Source organism: Rhinoraja longicauda, chromosome 17, assembly GCF_053455715.1.
Source record: "Rhinoraja longicauda isolate Sanriku21f chromosome 17, sRhiLon1.1, whole genome shotgun sequence".
Lineage (NCBI taxonomy): Eukaryota > Metazoa > Chordata > Chondrichthyes > Rajiformes > Arhynchobatidae > Rhinoraja > Rhinoraja longicauda.
The window spans coordinates 16,242,897-16,261,058 of record NC_135969.1 but is presented as its reverse complement, the minus strand read 5'-3'; the positions used below and the strand labels follow the sequence as shown (position 1 = coordinate 16,261,058).

Genomic DNA, 18,162 nt, shown 5'->3' with positions numbered 1-18,162 from the left:
CAATTCTCCGAGTGAAAAAGTTGTCCCTGAGATCCCTCTGAAACCTGTCCCCTCTCAGCTTGAGCCTATGCCCTCCAGTTTTAGATTCGTCTACCCTAGGAAAAGGACGGTGACAGTTCATTTCATCCATGGCCCGTTGCAGAAGATCTGTTGTGCAATGATCTCTGCTGTTCTCACCTTGAGGTACTGAAGATGGTGTAGACGAGAGGGTTTCTGCGATCTCTCGACGGCAGGAAGAACACATCCCCTGGTGAAAGATTAAACAGCCCATTAAATAGGCAACAACAACGCCTCACAAGATTTGGAAGATAGGCACAGTGCTGGAGTAACTCAGCAGGACAAGCAGCATCTCTGGAGAAAAGGAATAGGTGACGTTTCTGGAAGGAACCATTGCTCAGACTGGGAAGTATGGAGGTATGGAATATGAGTATAGAGGTCTGGAAGTATGGAGTTGGCCTCGTTCTTTGGTCAGTCTTTCTGTGGTCTAGGATCCAGTCTCCACTGCGACCCCATTTATTCATGTTAACATTCCTCAAAGGAAAATCTTGAAGAACTGACCATAGAAGATTCCTACGTGAGTTACAAAGCAATCCCTGCTTCCGGGCCAGGTCTTTCAGAAAGGGGCAGCACGGTGGCACAGGGGTAGAGATGGTGCTTTAAAACACCAGAGACCTGGGTTTGATCCTGACTGCCGGTGCTGTGAAGGGTCAAGAGTGTTTTATTGTCATATGTCCCGAAACGGAACAATAACATTCTTACTTGCAGCAGCACAACTGATGGTACTCTGTAAAACCCACAATAAACAACAAAAAAAGTTCAGGGCATATATATATATAATATATATTACCTTATATATATATATTTTAAAAAATTAAAAATAGGTGTATGTTCTCCATGTGACCTCGTGGGTTTTCTCCAGGTGCTCTGATTTCCTCCACATTCCAAAGACGTGCGGGTTTGTAGGTTGATTACCCTCTGTAAATTGTCTCTAGCGTGTAGGGATTAAATGATAAAGTGGGATAACAATTTACAGAGGCCAATTAACCTACAAGAATCTACATCTTTGGAATGTAGGAGGAAACCGGAGCACCTGGAGAAAACCCACACGGTCACAAGGAGAACGTACAAACTCTGTACAGACAGCACCCATAATTAGAATCAAACCCGGGTTTCTGGCACTGTGAGGCATCGACTCTACAAGTTGTGCCTGTGCCAATGGGTGATAGATGGTCAGTATGGACTTGATGGGCCAAAAGGCCTGTTTCATGCTGTATCTCTAAACTGAAACTTCAAAATCATGTCATGAAGTTGCACGATCCAGTGTTGTGGAGATGTTGCACAGTGGCGCAGTGTAGAGCTGCAGCCTACAGCGCCAGAGACCTCGGTTCAATCCTGACTACGGATGCTGTCTGTGTGGAGTTTGTACGTTCTCCCTGTGACGTGAGTTTTCTCCGGGTATTCCGGTTTCCTCCCACATTCCAAAGACGTACAGATTTGTAAGTTAATTGATTTCTGTAAATTGCCCTTCACGTGTCAGATAGAACCAGTGTATGGGTGATCGATGGTCGGCGTGGATTCGGTGGACCAAAGGGCTTGTTTCCACTCTACATCTCTAAACTAAACTAAACTAAAAGTGTCGACTCTCTCTTTTTAAGTCTCTGTGAACCACGAGCCATTTTATATTTACTCGGTGCTGCTGTTGGCTTGACTGAGTGAGGATGAAGGAAAAAATAAATAAAGAACAAAGCCACTTACTGAGCTCATTGAAGTGGGTGTCAATGCCTTCGTTGCCAGGGACTGAGCAGATTAGCCGGGCCTTCAGGAATGTTGTCCACTTGTTCACCAGGCTTCGCAGTCCCCCGTGGTCATTCTGAAATATGGGAGAAGGGCGTTAGGCAGGTCCTGGCAACTTAACTGCCCACATACCACCGCCATCTTGGCCACACTCTCGTTCCACTCCTGCCATCGGGAGCAAGGTCTCAGAGCCTGAGAACTGTAACATCCAGGTTCAGGAGCAGCCTCTTCCCAACAACTAGGTCAGTTGGCTTCGGTTTAAAAAATTGTAAATTGTCCCTGGCGTGTAGGATAGTACTGGTGTAGAGGGCGATTTTGGTTGGCATGGATTGGGTGGGCTGTCGGGCCTGTTTCCACATTGGATTCAGGCTCCTGTGCCTTCTTCTCAATGGCAGGAAATGAGATATGGCCAGGGTGGTGTGGGTCTCTGATGATGCTGGCTGCCTTTTAGTCACACAGATAATATGAGACCACTGCAGACATTTGGGAATGTTCCTTCAAGGCTTGGGTCTTGTATTAGGCTCTTCCAATGTGAAAGCCATCAACAAGTGCAATAGTTGATAGAGACCATTCACCTGGTCACTCTGATTTTATGTTATCCCACTTTCTCATCCACTCACTCCACAGTGGCAGCAATAGACCTACATGTTAGGCCAATTAACCTACATATTCACACGTCTTTGGAATGAGGGAGGAAACCGGAGCAACCAGAGGAAACCCACAAGGTCACAAGGAGAACTTACAAACTCCGTACAGACAGCAACCGTAGTAAGGATCGAACCTGGATCGCTGGCGCTGTGAGGCAACAACTCTACCGCTGTGCCACCGTGCACGCTTAGTGTTCCTGAGGGTCTGACCACGCTTTAAGTCGATGTTTTGTGGCACAGTGGCGCGGCGATAGAGTTGTTGCTCACAGTGCCCGAGACCCGGGTTTCGAACCTGACAATGGGTGCTGGCTGTACCGAGTTTGCCCGTTCTCCCTGTGACCACGTGGGTTTTCTGGGTGCACCAGTTTCCTCCCACATGCCAGAGTCGTACAGGTTTGTAGGTTAATTGGCTTCAGTAAAATTGTAAATTGTCCCGAGTGTGCGGGATAATGCTCGTGTGTGGGGTGATCGATGGTCGGCACGGACTCGGTGGGCAGACCTGTATTTCTAAAGACTAAAGTCTAAAATGCTGCCTGTGTCAAACATAGCCAATCATCTCTAAAAGGACAGCAACCTTCTGCGGTGTAAGCAATACGCCGGCCTTCAAGGACACTCTTGCAGAGTTTCTGCATCAAGTCTAAAGATTAATGCTCGATTACAACTTTCCATTCCCCACTGAGTGCTCTATTAATAAACCATGCTGTGATCTGTTTGTGCTCTGCAATATTCGGCGATGTCCTCCACTGGAGGTCATTACTTATAAATGAGAAACGAGGGGACAAATCGCCATGGCGACTCCTCCAGAATGGGGCGGGGGCCCTGCACTCTGACCGCTCGGGGTCCCAGGAGGCTAGGGAGTAGAGCAATGAATAGCTCAGCAATCCAGACCGTTCCCATCCCACATCCACACACTGTGCAGGGAGCGGCAGTGTCAGTGTGTTGGATTCAAGCACTGGGATCAAGGGTTCAATTCCCACTCCAGGAACTCCAATGTACAATCTGGGCCAATAGTCCCGCTGTGACTCTGAAGGAGCTTTGACCTATTTTTAAACGAGGAACCGCAGAGGTTGGTTTACAGCAAACGACACAAATGGGCGGCACAGTGATCGAGTTGCTGCTTTACAGCGCCAGAGACCCAGCTTCAATCATAACTATGGGTCAGGCAGCACCTCTGGAGAACAATAGATAGGTCACGTTTTGGGTCAAGATCCTACTTTACAGAAACACCACGGAAAAAGGCCTTTTGGCCCACCCAGTCCGTGCCAACCCGCAATCACCCATACACCTGCGCTAACGTACACACTACAGACCATTTACAATTTTACCAAAGCCAATTAACCTACAAACTTGCACGTCTTTGGAGTGTGGGAGGAAACCGGAGCACCCGGAGAAAACCCACGCGGTCACAGGGAGAACGTACAAACTCCATGCAGACAACACCCATAGTCAGGATTGAACCCTGGGTCTCTGGCACTAGAAGGCAGCAACTCTACCGTTGCGCCATTGTGCTACACCAACTGATTGTAGACTGTGGGGGACTGTGGGGGAAAGAAATCCAGGAAAAATGAGAGGCAGGACAAAGCATAGCCGGTAATAAGTGGATCAAGGTGAACCTTATCCATAACTGTTATTAAAACACCATAAGATTGTGAGACATAGGAGTAGAATTAGGCCATTCGACCCATTGAGTCTATTCCGCTATTCGATCGTGGTTGATCTATCTTTCTCTCTCAACCCCATTCTCCTGCCTTCTCCCCGTAACCTTCGATGCCCTTACTAGTCAAGAACAAAGCTGTGAACAAATGATGAGGCTCATCCATCTAACATAGCCACAGGCGCAACTCTCCCAACTCTCCCAACCACGATGGAACCTCTGGCCCTGTTGAGGTGACCACCTTTTCCCACCACCCTTGAGTTGGGCGGTCACACATCACTCCGTCGCCAATCCTCGATGACCCACCCGACACAGTTGGCCAACCCGCGAGAAAGTGGACTTCCCCAGGTTCTGCCCTTCCACGGCCATCTCTCGGAAGAAGAAGTAGATCTTATCGTCGTCTGGGTTGTCGCTCTCAGGAATCCAAAACGATCCGACAAACTTGGGGTCTGCGTTCGAGAAAGAAGATTAAAAAAAAGCTCAGCTGCTTTCTAAACGAGGGCGAGTTTGGGGACATGGGATGGGCAGTTTTGGGAAGTTCCAATGTCGTCACCGATCAACTGGACAACCGACAGCATTTGATTCCCAGATGCACTTTATTTACCTGTGCGCCAGGACAGCAGAACAGACCCAGTTATCGTATTAATTTGTTTCGCCTAGTTTGGAGACGCAGTTTAAGTTGAGAGGGGAACAATTTAATAGGCATCAGAGTTAGTGTGTGGAATGAGTTGCCGGAGGAGATAGTTGTGGCAGGGACTGTCGCAACGTTTAAGAAGCAATTAGGCAGGTACATGAATAGGACAGGTTTAGAGGGATGTGGGCCAAATGCAGGCAAGTGGGACTAGTGTAGTTGGGATATGTTGGTCAGTGTGGGCGTTCGGCCACACTGTACGACTCTATGAGTGGCAACTTCTTCACACAGAGTATGTATATGGAACAAGCTGCCAGAGGAAGTGGTTGAGGCAGGTGCAACAACATTTAAAAGTCATTTGGACAGGTACAAGGATAGGGAAGGTTTAAATGGATATGGGCCAAACGCAGGCAAATGGGACTGGCTTAGATGGGGCACTTTGGTTGGCATGGACGAGTTGGGCCAAAGGGTCTGCTTCCGTGGATTGTGGATGCAAGTCCACTCCAACACAAAGACCTTGGCGGATACTCAGGTACTGAACTGAAGGGGGGTGCCACTGTGAGAGGGGTGCCACCATGTACATGAAACTTCAAGTGAAAACCTGTCTGACCCCACAAATGGATCCAAACGATACGCTACTTCGGGGTAGGGAGGGAGGGAGAATTATCCCCAGTGTCTGAGCAACCTTTTACCCTTCAGTCCACGTTGCTAAAACAGATGAACTATTTTGTTACAGGTCACCGCCAATTTTCCGACAATCAGTCGTCTGGCATCTCCTTTAATCCGGACAAAATTATCAGAGCGCACTTGAAATCCTTCCCCCGGATGTCCCCCCCAAAAATGTGGCGCCTCAGCCGGGTAAAGTGGCCGATCTTGACCACATCGGGCGGGGCTTCCGCGGCCGATCGGCGGGTCGAATTTGCCCCCTGCAGGCCGGGGCTCTGGAACTTCGGCCCAGCCGGAGCCGGCAGATCCGTTCCCATAGCCAACTTCCAAGGCCGCCATTGCTGGCCGGTATCACGGCCCCTCGCAGGCCGAGGCGGGCCTCTGTTGGTCCAAAATAAAAAGACAATCCAGAAAGGCTCTGGAACCAAGGGTGGTGGCAAATCGATGGTATAACATTTTAGGTTTTAGGTTTATTATTATTGTCATGTGTACTGAGGTACAGTGAAAAGCTTTGTTCTGTATGCTGTCTAATCAAGTCAGATGGTACTATGGTTGATACATAAATACAATACTCTATATAATACTACACATAAATACTGTGCAATCAAGCCAAAATGAAGTGCAATAGGTAAGAGCAGATACAGAGCGTAGAATAGAGTTCTCATCATGGTAGCGCTCCAGTTCCAGAGACAAAGTGCCATGTCCACAAGGGTGTAGGGGGCGACTCGGTCAGTGCCAAACTAATGGAAGGACCGTTCAGAAACCTGATAACAGAGGGGAAGAAACTGTTTCTGAGTCTGGCGGTGCACACTTTTGTTTGTCCTGCAGACATTGAGATATAAAATGCTGGAGTAACTCAGCGGCTCAGGCAGCATCTCTGGAGAACATGGATAAGTGACGTTTCGAGTTGGGACCCATCTTCAGACTTTATGGTCTGAGAGGCCCTGTCTCATTCCTCACCCTCTGTGCTTTCACCTCTGTTTGTAGGATATTACTATGTGCAAATTGGCTGCTGTTTTCCTGCATTGTCAAGTGCTATAATAAATGTTAAGACAGAAGGAAAAGCATCTCATATTTTGCTTGGGCAGCTTACAGCCCAGTGGTATGAATATTAATAATAATAATAATAATGCATTACATTTATATAGCGCTTTTCATATACTCAAAGACGCTTTACAGGGATTTAGAGAACATAGGGAAGTGAATAAATAGATAAATAAGTAAACGAACAGAGAAAGGAGACAGAAGGTGAGGTGACCATCAGTGGTTGAAGGCAGTACTGAACAGGTGAAACTTCAGTGATGTTTTGAATGTGGTGAGTGAGGAGGAGTCTCTGACAGTTTGGGGTAGTGAGTTCCATAGGGTGGGAGCAGCGATGGAGAAAGCCCTGTCCCCCCAGGATCTGAGTTTGGTCCGGATGTGGGGGGATAGGAGATTGGCAGCAGCAGAGCGGAGGGTGCAGGTGGGAGTGTGCCTGTGGAGGAGGTCGGTCAGGTAGGATGGGGCCAGGTTATGGAGGGCTTTGTAGGTCATGAGGAGGATTTTGTACTGGATTCTCTGGGGGATGGGGAGCCAGTGGAGTTTGTAAAGGACGGGGGTGATATGGTCATGGATCGGGGTGTGGGTGAGTAGACGGGCAGCGGAGTTTTGAATGTATTGAAGTTTACTGATGATTTTTGAGGGTGCGCCATAGAGGAGGCTGTTGCAGTAGTCCAGACGGGAGGTGATGAAGGCGTGGATGAGGGTTTCTGCAGCTGTGGAGGAGAGGGATGGACGGAGACGGGCAATGTTTTTGAGGTGGAAGAAGGCTGTCTTTGCGTTGTGTTTGATGTGTTTGTCGAAGGAGAGGGTTTGATCAAAGATGATTCCAAGATTCCGGATGTGAGGGGAGGTGGATACTGGGAGACCATCAATATTGAGGATGAAGTTTTGGGTGGATTTGGTGAGCGTTTTTGGACCAATGATGATGATTTCAGATTTGTTGCAGTTGAGTTTGAGGAAATTTGATTGAAGCCAAGATTTTATTTCAGTGATGCAGTTTGTCAGTGTAGAGTGTGTGGTGGGGGAGATTGACTTGGTGGAGATGAGGAGCTGGATATCATCGGCGAAGCAGTGGAAGTTGAGACCATGACGGCAGATTAATTGACCAAGGGGGAACAGGTAGAGGATGAAGAGGAGGGGGCCAAGGACTGAGCCTTGGGGGACTCCTTGGGGGAGGGGAGCGGTGGGGGATTTACAGTTGTTAATGGAGATGAACTGGTGCCTGTCAGAGAGGTAAGATTTGTACTAGGATAGGGCTGTGCCGGTGATGTTAAAGGAGGTTTCAAGTCGGGTGAGGAGAATGGAGTGATTTATGGTGTCTCTCATTTCAGTTAGTCCCGGCATTCCTTCTCTCTCTATCCCTCCCCCTCCCAATTCTCACTAGCTTCTCATTTTCACCCTACAAACAACTTACAAAGGCCTGTTTCCTTTATCACCGTTATTTTTTTGCATATCTTTCATTCATTGTTCTTTATCTCTCCACATCGCCGTCTATATCTCTCGTTTCCCTTATCCCTAACCAGTCTGAAGAAGGGTCTCGACCCGAAACATCACCCATTCCTTCTCTCCAGAGATGCTGCCTGTCCCGTTGAGTTACTCCAGCTTTTTGAATCTATCTCTGAGGTTGTTTTGCATATAACTCCTAAAGCCCCTGCAATACACTGAGCCTCCTGAAGGTGGTGCAAGCAACAATGTTTGCAAGCCCAGTAGGAACTCTGAGCCACACTGTTTCCCTCTCCTCCCTCTTTTATCTCTTGGCTCACCCCCATGGCTTGACTTTTCCCACTTCTCTCCTCTTTGCTCCTTTGCTTCCCTGCTCAGCTTGTGTCTCCCTCCTGTCCCAGGCTTTCTCACGCATCTGGACACACAAGAGACTGCAGATGCTGGAATCTTGAGCAAAATACACAAAGTGCTGGAGGAACTCAGCGGGTCAGGCAGCATCTGTGGAGGGAGTGGACAGGCGATGTTTGGGGCAGCACAGTGGCACAGCGGTAGTTATTGCCTTACAACTGCCTTACTCTCTCTCTCTGTCTCTCACTCTCTCTCTCTGTCTCTCTCTCTCTCTCTCTCTCTCTCTCTCTCTCTCTCTCTCTCTCTCTCTCTCTCTCTCTCTCTCTCTCTCTCTCTCTCTCTCTCTCTCTCTCTCTCTCACCCTCACTCACTCCCTCTCACTCACTCCCTCCCACACTCACTCCCTCCCACACTCTTACACTCTCTCCCTGTCCCACAATCTCTCACACACGCACTCTCGCACGCGCGCACACTCTCACACGCACACTCTCACACACTCACTCTCCCTCTCGCACTCTCCCTCTCACACTCTTTCTCTCACTCTCCCATACACACTCCCCCTCTTACACACTCTCCCTCTCACTCACTCTCCCTCTCACACTCACTCTCACATTCACATTCACTCTCACAGTCTCTCACACACTCACTCTCTCTCACACTCACACTCTCTCACACTATCTCTCTCTCCCCTCAGATATTTTCTCTTCTTTTCCACATTACACTCTAACATACCCCTCTGAAAATCACTCAACGCTTGGCAGTAGCTGGTCTCCCGTTCTGCCAGAGAATCCTTGGCCAGCTCTTCAGTAAAGGAACAATTTGAAGAATGTTACAGTGCTGGCTCTCTGACACACACACACACACACACACGCACACACACACATGCACACACGCACACACACGCACACACACACGCACACACACACACACACACACACACACCGTGCCAGCTGCACACTCGCTCATGGTGACACCGAACAGTGGGAGAGGGAAAGAACATGGGAATGAGACAGTCAACATCAGACATGATGTTCTGCTGCTGGAGGCTCTCGTTGTGGTTACTGCGTTGTGCATGGCAGCGTTACTCAGGGTTAGCTCTCAGGCTGGCACAGCGGTAGAGTTGCTGCCTTACAGCGCCAGAGACCCAGGTTCAATCCTGACTACGGGTGCTATCTGTACGTAGTTTGCACATTTTTCCAATGACCGCGGGGGTTTTCTCCGGGTGCTCTGGTCTCCTCCCACACTCCAAAGACGTAGGGGTTTGTAGGTTAATTGACTTTGGTAAAATTATAAATTGTCGCCAGTGTGTAGGAAAGTGTTAGTGTACGGGGTGATCACTAACACTAGCCAATTAACCTGCAAACTTGTACGTTTTTGGAGTATGTGGGAGAACTGGAGCACCCGGAGAAAACCCACGCGGTCACAGGGAGAACGTACAATCTCTGCAGGGACAGCACCTGTAGTCAGCATCGAACCCAGGTCTCAGACGCGGTGAGGCAGCAATCTACCGCTGGGTGACTGCACCGCCCTAATGCCACCTTAATGACATCATTCCTACAGCGGTGTGACCAAACTGAGAACAATACTCCAAATATGGCCTCTACTTACTGCTCACACTCTCTTGTCCTCCGCGTTGCTATGGGCATGATTACCATGTGACCCCTCGATGACAACGCCCTATTCCGGGGCAACAAACTGTCGACTGCAGCACAACTTTCAGTTGGACTGGACTGAGGCCGTGTGGTGTTTTTTTTGTGCATCAGCATTTTGTTCTGGAAACTTTGCATATGTACAGGCGGGGGCATTGAACGAGCTGCCAGACGAAGCAGTGATGGTGGCTACAATTGCAATGTTTAAATAACGACGAGTTTAGTTTAGTTTATTGTCACGTGTGCCGAGGTACAGTGAAAAGCTTTTGTTGCGTGCTAACCAGTCAGTGGAAAGACTATATGGGGAGTCCAGACCAGAACCAGGGGTCACATTTTAAGAATAAGGGGTAGGCCATTTAGGACTGAGATGAGGAAAAACTTTTTCACCAAGAGAGTTGTGAATCTGTGGAATTCTCTGCCACAGAAGGCAGTGGAGGCCAACTCACTGGATGTTTTCAAGAGAGAGTTAGACAATAGACAATAGACAATAGACAATAGGTGCAGGAGTAGGCCATTCAGCCCTTCGAGCCAGCACCGCCATTCAATGCGATCATGGCTGATCACTCTCAATCAGTACCCCGTTCCTGCCTTCTCCCCATACCCCCTCACTCCGCTATCCTTAAGAGCTCTATCCAGCTCTCTCTTGAAAGCATCCAACGAACTGGCCTCCACTGCCTTCTGAGGCAGAGAATTCCACACCTTCACCACTCTCTGACTGAAAAAGTTCTTCCTCATCTCCGTTCTAAATGGCCTAGCTCTTCGGGTTAACGGATTCAAGGGATATGAGGGGAAAGCAAGAACAGGGTACTGATTATGGATGATCAGCCATGATCATATTGAATGGCGGTGCTGGCTCGAAGGTCGAATGGCCTACACTTGCACCTATTTTCTATGTTTCTATGATTACAATCGAGCCATCCACAGTACACATATACATGATAAAGGGAATAACATTTAGTGCAAGATACGGTCCAGTAAAGTTCAATGAAAGATACTCCGAGGGTCTACCATGAGGTAGATGGCAGCTCAGGACTGCTCTCTAGTTGATGGTAGGATGGTTCAGTTGCCTGTGAACAGCTGGGAAGAAACTGTCCCTGAATCAGTTCAAATGTCAGAATCACAATCAAATGTGTGGATCACTTCACGGATAGAAGAGGTTTGCAGGCATATGGGCCACAGGGAGGCCAATGGGACTACCTCAGGAAGGCACCTTCCATCAATTTGGCTCATATCCTTGCAAAACGTTTCTGTCCATGAAAGGGAATGTCTTATAAACACTATAATTTGAGATGTTTGAGTTGGGCTACAGTGCTTGTTTCCATGTGGTGTAACTCTAGGACTCTAACTGAGATTTTGTTACATGATATTATAAATTGGATGGATGGTGGGGGAGGGAGAAGGAAGAGATTTTAAACATGTTTTAAAAGAAAAGCCTTTGCTCCCATTGGCCCTTGCACATAAAGACAGAGTCATACATTGTGGAAACAGGCCCTTCATCCCACCTTGCCCAACCGAACTATGTAACTAACCTGAAGATAAACTAAACTATCATAGACTTACTAAACCACACGAAACTATCATAGAATTAACAAACAAAACTAAACTAAACTATTATAGAGTTAGTAAACTAAGCTATCATAGACAATAAACTGAACTAAACTATCATAGAATTAATAATCCGAACTAAACTATCATAGAATTAATAAACAAAACTAAACTAAACTATTATAGTTAATAAACTAAACTATCATAAACTTAATAAACTGAACTAAACTATCATATAATTAAAAAACAAAACCAAACGATCATCGATTTAACCAAGTGAAGGAAACTGAAGTGCCTCTCTCTGTTCCCGGGAGGTTGGGACTCACCGTTCAGCCAGCGTGAATCGTGCTGCTCGGTCCGTATAGAGTGCCGGTGCCCCAGGCTGCGGAAGATGGTGAAGTCCCGGCCCATCAGGTCAGTGGCAACGCCGGAGTACAGCTCCTCACCTGGGCAAACCGCATGGGGGGCAAACATTAATGGATGCCCTCGTCCTCAATCAACTCCCCGCCCCCCTTCCCTGATGCCCGCGGCAACCGGAACGCCCAGGAACGAAGAAGACTGCAAAAAGTGGTGAACGCTACCCAGTCCATCACGGGTACTGACCTCCCCACCGTCGCAGGGATCTACAGAAGTCGCTGCCGCAAAAGGCAGCCAGCATCATCAGAGACCCACACTCTCATTTCACTCCTGCCATTGGGAAGAAATGTAACGTCCAGGTTCAGGAACACTTCTTCCCAACAACCAGCAGGCTATTCATGTTCATATGGGAGCAGAATTAGGCCATTCAGCCCATCAAGTCTACTTGCCATTCAATCATGGCCATTTCTACCTTTCCCTCTCAATCCAACCTACAAATAAGCTCTGAACTAATAATGATATAATAATAATATATTCTTTTATTCGTCTAACACCGGGGAAATTTACAGTGTTACAGCAGCAAAGTGGATAGCAAGAGAGCAAGAGATCATTCATTATAAATAAAAGATACATAAATTGTCATCAGTTTTCTGTGTGTTCTTAGCTGTTATTGTTGACGCGTCTGCTGGGAGCAGTGCTGGTTGTGCAGTCTCACAGCAGCGGGAAGGAAGGACCTCCTACATCTCTCCTTCATGCACTTGGGGTGAAGGAGTCTGTCACTGATGGAGCTACTCAGTGCAATGACAGTGTCCTGCATGGGGTGGGAGTCGTTGTCCAGCAGCTATGTTAACTTTGCCATCATCCTCCTCCCTCCCACCGCCTGCACTGAGTCGAGGGGGCAACCCAGGACAGAGCTGGCCTTCCTGACCAGCTTGTCGAGTCTCTTCCCCTCCGCCGCTGAGATGCTGCTGCTCCAGCAGACCACTCCATAGAAGATGGCCGATGCAACCACCGTGTTGTAGAAGGTCCTTAGGAGTGCCCCCTGCACTCCAAAGGACCTGAGTCTCCTTAGCAGATAAAGTCTGCTCTGGCCCTTTCTGTATAGCGCATCTACGTAGCCCTAGCCTAACAATGTAGATTTGGGGACATTATATTTTGACTTAGCACTATTATTGTCTATTCATTTGTCTGTTCTGGTTTTCATATATACTGAACTTTTTCTGTGTAGTTTATTATGGGTTTTCTAGAGTACTTTGGTGTGCGAATGCATGCAAGAATTTCATTGTTCATTTTCGGGACGTCTGACAATAAACCACTCTTGACTCTTGACATCACCCACCCTCGGCCAAGGCGTGCTCGCCCACTCACACAGGGGCCATCCCCCAAGGACCACTCCCCTCCGCCAACCCACCCGCCCACTTGAATGCTCGGTAGGTCCCCACCATGGGATGGGCTCGCCAGGTTAGTTTTTTATAATGTTGAAACAGGCCCTTCAGCCCACAGAGCCAGTGATCACCCCATGCACTAGCTCCATCCTGCACACGAGGGACAATTTGCAGGATAGGTGGCATTTTGGGTTAGTCTGGAAATGGATCCCAATGCTAAATGTCACCTATCCATTCCTTTAGAAAGCAGTACATAGACTAGAACAGTATCTTCCCTCTAAGCTGCAAACTCACAACAGAAGTCAATGATTTATTTATTATCACGTGCACCAAGTGCTTAAAGCTCAGCAAGAATATCATCATACTTGAGCACAACCCCCCCTGGTTTGTACAGAATGTACAGAACATCCCACAGAGTCCATGTGCAAGAGGCGCCGTTTTTGCGCCATCTCACCGTCCCAGCGCGGCCGGCCACGAAGGCCCATTGCAGCCGTCGCCTCCGTTATGGATTGAATTATGGATCAATTATGGATTGAAATAAAGTAGATCAAAGGGAAAGCCTTATAATGTTCCCTTAAAAAGAGCCAGCGTGCCTGTAGACTGTGGACAGTGCAGGATTCGGCAAAGCAGCTCCAAGGCATTCACGGGGAAACGGAAAGTGAAAAATGAGAACAATCTCGCTGGAAACATGCAAAGAGACGGCAATGGTTCCAAAGACATGCACGAAGGAAAAGTCTACGAAAGGTTAATGCGAATTCCTTACAGACTGAACCAGGAGGAATGACATTGGGGAATAAAGAAATAGTTGAGAAACTAAAAAAAAATATTTTGTGTCTGTCTTAACGGAAGTCACAAAAATATTCTCGGAAATGGTGGAGAATAACAGAGGGGGGAAGATCATGAAGAGTTGAAAGAAGTCAGGTTCACAGATTTTGTTATTATTACACAGACCAGGGTGCAATGAAATTCCTCGTTCGCATGAACCTCACTAAATAAACAGTACTTGTACAGCAATGATACGTACAGGTCCACCGCCGATTCTCCGGCACCCGTGATTCCAGAGTCTTGCTGGATTATCCATTTTGCCGGACCGACAGAGGTCACAGCCTCCGAGAGGAGCCGCAAGGTGCTGGAACGGTCCGCTAGGCCGCCGGTGCACCGACCCGCAAAGTCGGCCTTGGAAGTCAGCTATGGGAACGGATCTTTGGCAAGTTCGACCAGCCGATCGGCCGTGGAAGTCACGGTGAGGTTGAGATCGACCGCCGCACCGCCACGTTTTTGTGGGGGCTTCCAGGGGCAATTTTCAATGCACTCTCATAATTGTGTTCAGATTAAAGGAGGTGCCGGAAATCGGTGAACATCTCTCCTGCTGTTCCACTGTGCCACCCAGATTCCAATATTCAACTCCAAGTACTGGAGTAGCAACTGTCCATTGGGGCACAGATTCACAGCGACAGAGAGACCTGGGTTGGATCCTGACTACGGGTGCTGTCTGCACGGAGTTTCTACGTTCTCCTCGTGACCCGCGAGGGTTTTCTCCGGGTGCTCTGGTTTTCCTCCCGCACTACAAAGATGTACCAGGCTAGTGCTGGTGTATGGGGATCGCTGGTCAGGCCAGACTCGGTGGGCTAAAGGGCCTGTTTCCATGATGTATCTGCAAACTATGGAGGGCGTGCAGCGTAGGTTCACTAGGTTAATTCCCGGAATGGCGGGACTGTCGTATGTTGAAAGGCTGGAGCGATTGGGCTTGTATACACTGGAATTTAGAAGGATGAGGGGGGATCTTATTGAAACATATAAGATAATTAGGGGATTGGACACATTAGAGGCAGGAAACATGTTCCCAATGTTGGGGGAGTCCAGAACAAGGGGCCACAGTTTAAGAATAAGGGGTAGGCCATTTAGAACGGAGATGAGGAAGAACTTTTTCAGTCAGAGAGTGGTGAAGGTGTGGAATTCTCTGCCTCAGAAGGCAGTGGAGGCCAGTTCGTTGGATGCTTTCAAGAGAGAGCTGGATGGAGCTCTTAAGGATAGCGGAGTGAGGGGGTATGGGGAGAAGGCAGGAACGGGGTACTGATTGAGAGTGATCAGCCATGATCGCATTGAATGGCGGTGCTGGCTCGAAGGGCTGAATGGCCTACTCCTGCACCTATTGTCTATTGTCTATTGTCTATACACTAATCTACTGCCGGTTCACTCAACGAGGCACAAACATCGACAGCTCTCCCTTGGATCAGTGTAACCCAGCTAATTCCCCCATCTCATCCAAAAATCTCAACCTCCCTCCCCCAGAAAGATGACTCCAGTATTTGACCCCCACTTCTCCCATCCAGCCTCCCCTTCCCCATGGACCGTCGCGTCACTAATCGTGGAAGGCAAGGATTTCCAGTCTCCCCCAAATCCTCGGGTGCTCCTGGACCTGATGCAGTCCTTACATCGCCAGCCCCAACACTTAGAGCCCTGTAGGCTACTCTCTCCAACCTCAGTCCCAATGGTTCAATGGTGCTTTATGGTCACAGGTACAGTGAAATCTATTTTTGCAATCTTACTAATATGTTAGACATAATCTTATATGTTAGACATAATCATACTTGAGTACAAGTGTGTAAGACAGTAGATTGCACTGAGGCAGTATAGCCACGTTTCCTGCACCATATTGTTCCCTTCTCGTTCAGAGCTGTTAACAAGGTTACAGTCTTAACATGGCCATAAAGGCACATTGCCCTGGCATCGGCACTGGGTTGGAGTTGCGGGGGTCGGCCTGACCAGGCGACACTGTCGGTGTCCTCCACAGGTGCCGCTGCAGGCCCCGTCCATAGAAACATAGAAAATAGGTGCAGGAGGAGGCCATTCGGCCCTTCGAGCCAGCACCGCCATTCATTGCGATCATGGTTGATCGTCCCCAATCAATAACCCGTGCCTGCCTTCTCCCCATATCCCTTGGTTCCACTAGCCCCTAGAGCTCTATCTAACTCTCTCTTAAATCCATCCAGTGATTTGGCTTCCACAAATTGGCTTCAGAGAATTCCACAAATTCACAACTCTCTGGGTGAAAAGGTTTTTTCTCACCTCAGTTTTAAATGGCCTCACCCTTTATTCTAAGACTGTGGCCTCTGGTTCTGGACTCGCCCAACATTGGGAACATTTTTCCTGCGTCTAGCTTGTCCAGTCCTTTTATAATTTATATATGTTTCTATAAGATCCCCTCTCATCCTTCTAAACTCCAGTGAATACAAGCCTAGTGCTCGGCCTCTTGGAGCTGCATCCGATCTAACCGAGCCCCAGGCTGCTGCAGGGCCTCCAGCGGCCCACTCCACCACTGCCTCAATCCGAACACACTGCACACCGACGTTAGCCCATCCCATCTGCAAACACTCACCTATCAAAATGGAGGTGGACAGGTGCTTGGCGTCGTATGGGCTCCGTCCTTTTCCATCTTCAATTTGATTGAAGTCAATCCTGAACTGGTGTTCCTGCAACAAGGGAGGCGACAGAACATTAACACAATGCAGTGAAGGACAGAGTCAAAGGCCCTTCCAGCCATTTCTCCGCGAGGAGATGGTGCAGAGGAGATTCACCAGGATGTCGCGTGGATTGACTGACTTTGGCTATGGGGAGGGACTGCTAGGCTGGATAGGATGGCCTTGTTTTCCCCAGTGTAAAATTGCTTGTGGGTGACCTGATAGAAATATATTACATTATGAGAGGAAAGGTGAGAGCAACAGACTTTAAAGGGGATCTCAGGAGAAAGCGTTTTTTTCACATAGACTGGAGTTGGTATGGAATTAGCTGCCAAAGGAGACGGAGGGGGCATTTAAGAGGCAGTTAGGCAGGCGCTTTCAGGTCAGGTCTCTTCTTCAGAAGCAAGAAGCGTCAAGGAAGAATAAAGCCCCACCAGCCTCATCCATCAACTGCCAAGGCCTTTACCTTCAAAGAACCTCAGAGATACAGCATGGCAACAATCAATCCCTCCAGCCCACTGTCTTCGCTAACCATCAACCACCCATTTTGGTACATTATCGTCATGTGTACTGATACAGTAGTGAAAAACTTTGTTCTGAGTGTTATCCAGGTAGCAATCAAATCATGCAGATTACAGTGTCGCAGAGACAGAGAAAGTGCAGGTAAAATAAAGAGTGCAAGGGCGACATCGAGGTAGATTGGTGGATCATGAATATATCCTTGTGTATACTTCTTAGTTTACTTCGGTTTCGTTTATTGTCACATGTACTGAGGTACAATGAAAAGCTTCCTTGTTGCGTGCTCTCCAGTCAGCAGAAAAACTATACATGATTACCATACATGATTACGCAGTGTACAGGTGCAGGGTAGAGGGAAGAATATTTAGTGCACGATTAAGTCCAGTAGGATCCATCTAAAGGCAGTCCGAAGGTCTCCAATGAGGTAAATAGTAACTCAGGGCTGCTCTCTAGTTGGTGATAACTGGTTCAGTTGCCTGATAAAAGCTGGGAAGAAACTGTCCCTGAATCTGGAGGTGTGCGTTTTCCCACTTTTGTACCTCTTGCCTGTTGGGAGAGGGGAGAAGAGGGAGTGACCAGGGTGAGACTGGTCCTTGATTATGCTGGTGGCCTTGCCGAGGCTCAGACCTCCTACATTTACCACACTACACTAATCCAATGTTAAAGCCCGATCTTCCCCCACATTCCCTTCACTTATCCCCAAAGTATTCCCAGTCACCGACACACATGGGGCAATTGAAGGGGGCTAATGAGACGACCAATCCAGAGGAAACCCGCGTGGTCACAGGGGCAAGGTGCAAACTCCAAGCAGGCCGGTCAGGATTGAACCCGTGTCTCTGGCGCCGTGAGGCACTGGCAGTAGCAGCTGTGCCACTCTGCAGCCAAAACGTGAACTAAGAAAAGGACTAATGGAAACTAATGGAACTGCAGATGCTGGGTTACTATAAAAAAGAGACAAAGTGCTGGAGTAACTCAGCGGGTCTGGCAGCACCCCCTGGAGATCCACTGCAGCTTCCCCTTGT

General features: G+C 48.3%; 1 protein-coding gene across 5 annotated transcripts in view; it reads right to left on the bottom strand.

The window, feature by feature from the left end:
- The window catches only part of sema3b (sema domain, immunoglobulin domain (Ig), short basic domain, secreted, (semaphorin) 3B), a 143,143-nt gene that overhangs the window by 23,012 nt on the left and 101,969 nt on the right, over positions 1–18,162 (bottom strand). For all 5 annotated transcript variants that reach the window (XM_078414215.1, XM_078414216.1, XM_078414213.1 and 2 more), the window contains 5 exons: positions 16,540–16,633; positions 11,745–11,864; positions 4,402–4,544; positions 1,756–1,870; positions 178–247 (listed from right to left, as the gene is read on the bottom strand). In XM_078414215.1, the coding sequence (XP_078270341.1) occupies positions 178–247; positions 1,756–1,870; positions 4,402–4,544; positions 11,745–11,864; positions 16,540–16,633 (542 nt within the window). The remainder of the gene's footprint in view (positions 1–177; positions 248–1,755; positions 1,871–4,401; positions 4,545–11,744; positions 11,865–16,539; positions 16,634–18,162) is intronic.